Source organism: Phragmites australis, chromosome 18 (assembly GCF_958298935.1).
Source record: "Phragmites australis chromosome 18, lpPhrAust1.1, whole genome shotgun sequence".
Taxonomy (NCBI): domain Eukaryota; kingdom Viridiplantae; phylum Streptophyta; class Magnoliopsida; order Poales; family Poaceae; genus Phragmites; species Phragmites australis.
Window position 1 is genome coordinate 5,556,432 of NC_084938.1, and position 8,475 is coordinate 5,564,906.

The following is an 8,475-nucleotide window of genomic DNA, read 5'->3' on the forward strand; positions in this document are numbered from 1 at the left end:
TCGGTTCGACCGGTTACCGATAGGTCAATTTCACGAATTTTTCTCTAAATTTTAAATTTTATCAAACGAATTTTATCTAAATTTTATTCAAATTTTGAGTGATTATCGTGGTTATCGTAAATTTTCGATTACGCTTGATCTCGTAATCGACCGGCGAACGGTAAATTGGAGCCTGGTGGACTAACTTATGGACTGATTCGGGCAGAAAACTCAAAACCCTTTTCCAAACCCTCACTGAGAAAGGGCCCCACCGCCAGTCCCTTCCCCGTCCGTCTATCGCTCATCCCCCCGCCCCCGCCGCAAATCCATTCTCACTCGAGCCGCAACCGCGAGAGCCGCCCTTCCCACCAAAAACCCTAGCCGTCCCCTGCCGCGCCGCCAATGCCTCCGAAGGCGGCGAAGAAGGACGCGGCGCCGGCGGAGCGCCCCATCCTCGGCCGCTTCTCCTCCAACCTCAAGATCGGGATCGTGAGCCCCCTTTCCCCTTCTCCGCTTCTCTCCCATTGAATTGGTAGTCCCTAGCCGGTGCGGATTGGTGGATCTCGTAGCTGCGTGGTGGCCCCGTCTCAGATGGTTTATGGTTTACGGGCCGTCCTGTGGAAGCCGTCGTCCATGCTGCTCTGGGTAGCTTCGAGGCTTCCGTGCTCGTGTTATGTGGCTGGGAGCTTTGTGTTGCGATTTGGTATTGGATCGAGTCGAGGCGCACGGTACGTGCTGGCAGTGGTGAAGAAGGGCGAGGTTTGTGCGGAAGAATTTGGTTGGGAGACGGTCTTGGTTTGTAGTTGATACGGATTCATCGGATTCTGTCGTTGTGCTGTTCCGTTTTGCGGTGATTTACCAGAATGAGAGGAATGTGTGAAGTGCCGCCGGATGTGATTGGATTGTTATTATTAGTCTGTGTGTTTCTCAGTATGGTTTTAGACTTTGATCCAATGTTGTGCGGTGGGGTGTTGGGGATCCAACTCAGCAGAGTGACCTTGGTTTGGTTTTAATGGGAATTCGGTTGGTCTGATGGTGGAATGGTGTAGCTAGACTGTTGAGAGTTTGAGTAATATATTGTGGGTGAGTTGCCTAGTGCTAGGTCTTTATGCATTTTCCAGTATTAGAACATGCTCCTTTCTTGAGTACTGCTAGAAGACTTAAAAGACATACCTGTCTGGGGTCGTAATGTAGCATATCTCGAATTTAAGTACTTAGTTGACACTTGTTACCAGGAACAAAGGCATAATAGCACATGATAAATATTTTTGCTATGCGCCAGTATCATGTTATCACTGAGGCAGTAATTCAGTGGTTCTTTTTTCTTATCGTTACAATGGTTCTTTACTACCCATGATGGTATGTAAGAGGCTTAGAGCATTTGCTCTTATCTCATATGGTATGGTATCATAGCTTCACAAATCACAATGTAATACTTCCTGTAGGTTGCTTGTGCATTGTTTATTTGGTTAAGTGGGATTAGATCAATGGCATAATTAGATTATAACCCAGTCCTGTCACTGAGCACTTGATTTTGTCCTGTTTGTCACTTGGTATGTGCACGAATGTAAGAAAAAAGATGAAGACTTACTGAGTTTGTTGGTTGATGTTTTCGCAGGTTGGGTTACCAAATGTTGGCAAATCAACTTTCTTTAACATTGTGACAAAGTTGGCAATCCCTGCCGAGAACTTTCCTTTCTGTACCATTGAACCAAATGAGGCACGTGTGAATGTTCCAGATGAGCGATTTGACTGGCTTTGCCAACTTAACAAGCCAAAGAGTGAGGTTTGTTTTTTTTCACTGCTCATACAGTAATGAGCAGCTTCTTAGCTTACATTTCAGATGTATAGTAACTGTTGAAATTATGTTTCAGATGTGTAATGACTATTGAAATTCTATGCAGGTGCCTGCTTTTCTTGAAATAACTGACATAGCTGGGCTTATTAGAGGTGCTCATGCAGGGGAGGGTCTGGGGAATGCGTTCCTATCCCATATACGCGCTGTTGATGGAATCTTTCATGTTTTGAGTATGTAATGAGTATTCTATTGGATTATGCTTCGTTTTAATCAATTTTACTGCATTTCGTCTTTAAGATACCTTCTATCTTGACCCTGCTTGACTTATTTAATGCTTCTTTAGTTTCTAATGTCATGTTCTTGCATGCTGCATATTCAGTGACAGTAGTGTGACTATATTGTTTCAGTATGAAGCAAAAACATGTTATCTACTCATTTGTGATTAACGAACAAGAATAGTAAAAGCATGTAGCTTCGTATTCTTATCAGTTCTCTATATTCATTATATGTACTTACAACTCATGGACAGCTGTTGAACATTGATTTTTCTTTCATTTTTCCCTTCTTGTTTCTAGTTATGTGCTGATACCTCCTAATTGTTATCAGTTACTTCGTGTTTCACAATAAAAATGATAAATAGTTTGGATTTTCACGCGACTCCCTTCTCGGAATATATGTTCTTTAGCAAGGTGTATTTACTAATTACTATTTGACTACACATTGTTTGTTATATCTGTAACTGATTGAGTTTTGCATGTGGTTTTCAGGAGCATTTGAAGACACAGAAATTACACATATTGATGATACAGTAGATCCTGTTAGAGATTTAGAAACTATCGGTGAAGAGCTCAGACTCAAGGTTTTGTAGGATTTTGTTGATTTGCGAATCAATTATACCGTGTTTGGAGCTTCTTTAGCAATGTTCTGTTGCATTTTTGTTTGCAGGATGTAGAGTTCATGGGGAAGAAAATTGAGGACCTTGAGAAGTCAATGAAGAGGAGCAATGATAAGCAGCTTAAAATTGAACATGAATTATGTCAGAGGGTGGGGGAAACTATTACATCTCTTCAATTCTGCTTTATATCTATGGGTCTGTTAGCGACCTTAAATATAACTGAAAATTCTCTATCGGTAATTTAGGTTCAATCTCTTGACAGGTCATAGCCCATCTCAATGACGGGAAAGATGTCCGTTTAGGAGATTGGAAAGCTGCTGACATTGAGATCTTAAATACCTTCCAGCTACTTACAGCTAAGCCAGTTGTTTATTTGGTATGGGTTTCTTGTTTATCTGCATGCCCTGTTCTATCTGTCAATAGTATTTTACGAGAAACTTCTAAATTCTTTTTTGTGAGTTTAAATTGGTTGTTGTTCTGAACTTGGACTCACAGTTAATAAGGGTAGCATATTGGTTTCAAGGAAAAAAATGGGAACACAATGACATTATTTTATTCTTTTGCACATGCCTTGCTAGTTGAACCTGTAAAACATGTGCTTGTTGCAACCCAACCCCTTTCTGGGTGCACTCCGCTCTGTTTCCTTTTTTATGTATCTGTTGCCTGTTATCCAACATTCATTTGGAGCCATTACATAATGTTTTATGAAAGGTAACTGGTACTTTATCAGTCATCTTCCTTCAGTGGTTCTAAAATAACTAGCCTTATATATGGTATTAAGACATTGATTTATACATGCATAGTAGCAAAAGAAAATGCATCTTTTTTTTCATGTATGGACCCAATCCAAATTGATCCGGGGTAATCAGTATAAATAACATTTAATCGTTCCATTAACTTTATTTTTGGCCCTTTTAGCTTGTTTAATATTTTTTATCAAAATTGATTTAATCTTGTGACTTGACCCTTTTGTAATTGTATATGGCAACATGGCTTATCTGACCGTTTTAAAGGACATTGGAGCTATATTTTTTAAATCAGTCTGTTATTTGTGCAGGTGAACATGAGTGAAAAGGACTTTCAGAGGAAAAAGAACAAGTTTCTACCCAAGATACATGCTTGGTATTATTTCTTAAACAGTAAATTTCCCAAAACACTAGGTTTTGTGGTCCAAGTGTTAGAAAATCCTAGTCCCTAGGTTCATGGTCAATAAACCAAATAACAGGTTGTTGGAATCAATCCTGCGAGAGGTGGGTTGTAAGAATACACATGCGAGCACACACTGGACACGGGAATTTCTCAGAAGGAGTCTTTTCTTTTCCGCTGATAAACAAAACAGCTTTCGATGTTTATTCAAACACCCAAAACAAAGGCTATAGCTGCTACAGCCTCTACTGCTTCTACTGAGCTGAAGCTCTCCTGAATTGGTGTCTATTAGGGGAGGGGGTGCTGCCCTATTCATAGCAAACCAACCAATCTACTTCTGCTACAGTAGATCGGGGATACAGTAACCGATGGTGTAAGCAGTGCCATATGCTACAGTACCGACGATGTCAGCAATGGGCTCTGCTACAGTCGGTTTGCTACAGTACCGCACAAGGATTATCCTAACACAGGTTTTAAAAATCTGGGTCCCACTGGCTTTTTGACATGTCGCTCCACGCTGGCAAGTTGTTCTCATCGACAGCTAGTGTGGAGCCACATCCATCTGTAAATGGAATGTAGATAGAAGAATACCTGTTTTTTTATTCGTCGTGAAGTTTTCTGATATAATCATAAAATTAAACCATAATACCTGGGGTTAAGTAATACTTGCCACATAACTGGTTTCTGACATTTGGACTGCAAAACGTGAGGTTTTGTGAAATGTGCTCTTAACTACATTGTAGTTTTCCTAGGTTATCGGTCGTAGTCATGCCAAGAGCTGTATTTTCTAATTAGATACCATGCTATTTCATTGTTCCATTAATATGATGCCTTCCTTCAGTATTGTATGCTCTATTAATCAAGTATCGAAATCGCAGATGAGCTGATGCTATGGGAATTGCAGTTAGATATGCAAATGCCAATTTCTTGTGATTCTTTTGAACATGTTATACATGGAACATAAAAGTTCTTTTAAGCTTCCATCATGATAGGTCTTGCCTGCTTCATATCATATTTGGTCCCAACTTGCTTGTTGAATAGAGCAGTTGTCGGATTCACTATGCTGCATATTTATTTTATGTTCTCGAATGTTATGACTGAGAGCAAACCATTATTTCGTGGATCTGTCGGTTGGTAGATCTGAGAGTAGACTAATGTTATTTTCATTAGTTGCTTACTCACATGGAGTACAAATAAACAAAAGCTTGATATTTAATAATGAAATGGATTGCATTTTCTCTAGCAGTTTTCCCCCATATATGCTTATTCATTGTAATTTGTAAGAGATCAATTTTGATACCTTCATTTTATTAACATAACCATGCAACATCCCCTAATTGAGAGGGTAAAATTAAACTAATATGTAACTATTTTTTTTTAGGGTGCAGGAACATGGTGGTGAAACCATTCTTCCTTTCAGCTGTGCTTTTGAACAGAAACTAGTGGATATGCCAGAAGATGAAGCTGCCAAATATTGTGCTGAAAACCAGTTGACAAGGCAAGTTACCTCACAATGTTATACTTGAGTTGGTAAGCTTGGTCATATTAAATGCTTGTAGACGTTATTGGTTGAGTGATGCTATGCTGGATCTATGTCATGATGTGACAGTTTCTATTACAACATACTAACATTTTAAAAATACACAGATGTTATTTCTATGATTTTATGAAATCGGAATAAAACACAATTAAGTTCTAAAACCTGAGAAGCTGGAACATTCACCACTAAGACATTATTAAGGCTAATAGTTCTTTCATTTGAACTCCCTTCGTTTTGAAATAATTGTCATTTTTTATCTGTCACACATAACTAAGTAATAATTCTTTCTGCGAAAATTTGACCAAAATGCCCCTCAATGTTATCTCAAGAAAAGGTGAAAAAGCGAAGGGGTAGCTACAGTTACGAGGGACATTTTTGGGAAAACATGTCTCAAGGCTAGTGAAGTGCCAAGTATTTGTGAATAAAACTTTTGCCAAAAGTGTCAATTATTTCAGAAGTTTCTGACTTTTCTCATTAGTTCAAAATTTGAACTAAAATGCTATTTGTTATGTGCTGCAGCATGATCCCCAAAATTATCAAGACTGGTTTTGCAGCAATTCATCTCATATACTTTTTCACAGCTGGTCCTGATGAGGTACTTTTCTTCATGTTCTTTATCTTGTGCCAGTATTATTTGTTGATTTAATATAATTCACCTTTTTTGTTATATGCTGCTAAAATGATAGTACCAAAGCTGTGTTTATAATTTTAATATGTTAATTCATATGCTTATTTTTGAACTTTAATATTTTCTTTAGTACCTGTCGTTTAGAATGTTATAAAATTGTGCAGATGTAGTTGAAGTGAAAAGGTCATTTCTATTCATGCCCAGTTTTTCTGGAGTATGTGAATTAAATTTAGCTTGTTCAGTGACAATTGTGAATTCTTTGTTCAGGTAAAGTGTTGGCAGATCAGACGTCAAACTAAAGCCCCTCAAGCTGCTGGTGCAATCCACTCTGATTTCGAAAGGGGCTTCATATGCGCTGAGGTACCCCTCTGCTATTTAAAGTAGCTAATCTATCAGTTAATTGTTGCGATCTTCAGTAGCTGTAAGCTGTAACATGCAACCTGATTTTATTATACATAGTTGTCACACTTGTATGCTTGTTCTAGAATCTAGATGTTTTGAAAGTTACTTTCCTTTGTTGACTTGATTTATTTGTCAGTGATGCTCATTGAGTCAAAAGTACTCCCTCCATCTTTTATATGATGTTTATATTTGTGCACAGTTACGAAGGAAAAACACAAGATAATGCGTGCCCTGTTAAAGTTATCTTTTGCTACCGCACTAAGTTTGTTTATCTCCCGAACCACTCATATAGACCAATGAACAAATCGACTTGAGTTTGTACAGCATCAGATATTCTGGTAAACATGTAGCATCAGATAAATATGAACACTTTAACTCCTAAAACATCAAATAGAAAAGGATGGAGGTAATATTACTTTATACTCTCCACAATTATTCTCATACTTTGGATAAGAGGTTTTGAGATGTATACTATTGATTGTGGGCATGAGGCCAGCCTTATGGCATTTTTACTTGGGCTTTATGCTGCATGCTTACAAGATAGTTATATGATTGTTATATCAACTTGTGGGATTCAGGTAATGAAGTTTGATGATCTAAAAGAACTGGGCAGTGAATCTGCTGTCAAGGTATTTGTGCCTTTCCTAATGGCATTCTTGTTCAAGTGTCTATATCGAGTTTTGACCTGAGAATTCAATTATATGCGTATTGTAGGCTGCTGGAAAATACAGGCAGGAAGGGAAGACCTACGTGGTGCAGGACGGGGACATTATCTTCTTTAAATTCAACGTGTCTGGTGGCGGAAAGAAGTGATGGCATCGGAAGGTGATAGCGTTTGATATTGTGTTGCATCTTAACCCGAATTTCTACAATTTTTAGGTCACTAGCCAGTAGCCAGGTACCCAGCACTCATTAAGACTGTACAATGAGGCTATAAACTATTGAAGGATTGTATTTAAATAACATGTACGGTTGTATATCTTGAGGAGCCCGCTGTTACGAAGTCATCTGTATGCCAAGAAACTTAGAAACAGCTGAGTTCTGTGGTTTGGCTTTGCATTGTGTAGCCTGGTATACAGCTATTATTTTGTTATTTTTTGGAGGGAACTTATTTGAAATAATAAGGGCAGGATGATACTGGGGCCTAAACGGGACGAGAAACGGTTTCTTTTGGGTGTTCTCCTTGCTCGGGATCTTCTGAGGCGGCCTGTACATGTAGTCCCTCGTGTGCCTCCCCTCACCGCAGAGCCCATGCACGTATCAAGTGCCACGCAACGCTCTGGTAGTTGGTGTCCGTGTACACTGGCCTGCTGCACGGTGGCGGCGGCGTAGTGGGTGGAACGGGTTGGCGAGTCCAGCAGCGTGATCCGGCGGCGCATCATGTATGCCTACCGTGGTGCGCCCTGTGGCGTCCGGATCTCCCTCGAAGAGCACAGCGCATCCAGACGAAGCAGGTGCACGCCGCCTGGCTGCCGTGCGCGATGGCCGCGAAGTGCTCCTGGATCAAGTCCCGGTAGGGGCAAGCTCCTGGCGCCGTGCATGGCCATGCCGCAACTCTCGCTTGCCTTAACCCAACTCGTATCTAGCGCTCAATTTTCACACACAAGGGCATCCACGGTGTATAAGTGTATAGCACCACCCAAGGTGTTAAGATGAGACACGCAGTTAGAAAAAAAATGCTCCAACGTATAGCAAAAATGGAACCTACCATGATTTAAATAATAATAGGAAATATTACTTTGCTTGCTCATCCTCGTTTCTCTCTCCTACATGATTTAAATAATAATAGAAAATATTACTTTCCTCCCATCGCTATTTCTCTCTTCTTGATGAGATTTATTTATTCAAAGCACTAGGTGCTAACTTTAGCACCTCTTCCAAGCCTTTTGGTATAGCACCCAACATCTCCAGTGCACTGGTCTAGCACCGAAAAGATTCTCTTAACATCATGCTTTTTGCAACACTGGAGCTCCCCTAAGGCATCTCTCTTACAGACACATACACACTCACGCGCACCAGCGGAGCTTACTTAGGGCCAGAGAGGGCAATGCTCCCTTTACTCTTAAAAAACTGTCAAATAAAGGTTT

The 8,475-nt window shown here is 39.9% G+C and overlaps 1 protein-coding gene across 1 annotated transcript; it reads left to right on the forward strand.

Moving 5' to 3' along the window:
* Positions 1 to 244: 244 nt before the first annotated feature.
* LOC133898922 (obg-like ATPase 1) lies at positions 245 to 7,443 on the forward strand. The gene is made up of 12 exons (XM_062339740.1): positions 245 to 468; positions 1,598 to 1,765; positions 1,884 to 2,007; positions 2,545 to 2,636; positions 2,723 to 2,821; positions 2,935 to 3,048; positions 3,730 to 3,794; positions 5,200 to 5,316; positions 5,878 to 5,953; positions 6,254 to 6,346; positions 6,967 to 7,017; positions 7,103 to 7,443. Exons 1-12 carry the CDS (start codon positions 382 to 384, stop codon positions 7,199 to 7,201), a joined length of 1,185 nt encoding a protein of 394 aa, XP_062195724.1. The 5' UTR covers positions 245 to 381; the 3' UTR covers positions 7,202 to 7,443.
* The last annotated feature ends 1,032 nt before the right edge of the window (positions 7,444 to 8,475 follow it).

What these genes read in the sequence shown, in the direction of transcription:
- LOC133898922 (XM_062339740.1), top strand. Translation starts at nt 382, where the DNA reads ATGCCTCCGAAGGCGGCGAAGAAGGACGCGGCGCCGGCGGAGCGCCCC. An exon ending in CCAACCTCAAGATCGGGATC is followed by an intron (nt 469 to 1,597) that starts GTGAGCCCCCTT and finishes ATGTTTTCGCAG; the next exon opens with GTTGGGTTACCAAATGTTGG. An exon ending in TTAACAAGCCAAAGAGTGAG is followed by an intron (nt 1,766 to 1,883) that starts GTTTGTTTTTTT and finishes AATTCTATGCAG; the next exon opens with GTGCCTGCTTTTCTTGAAAT.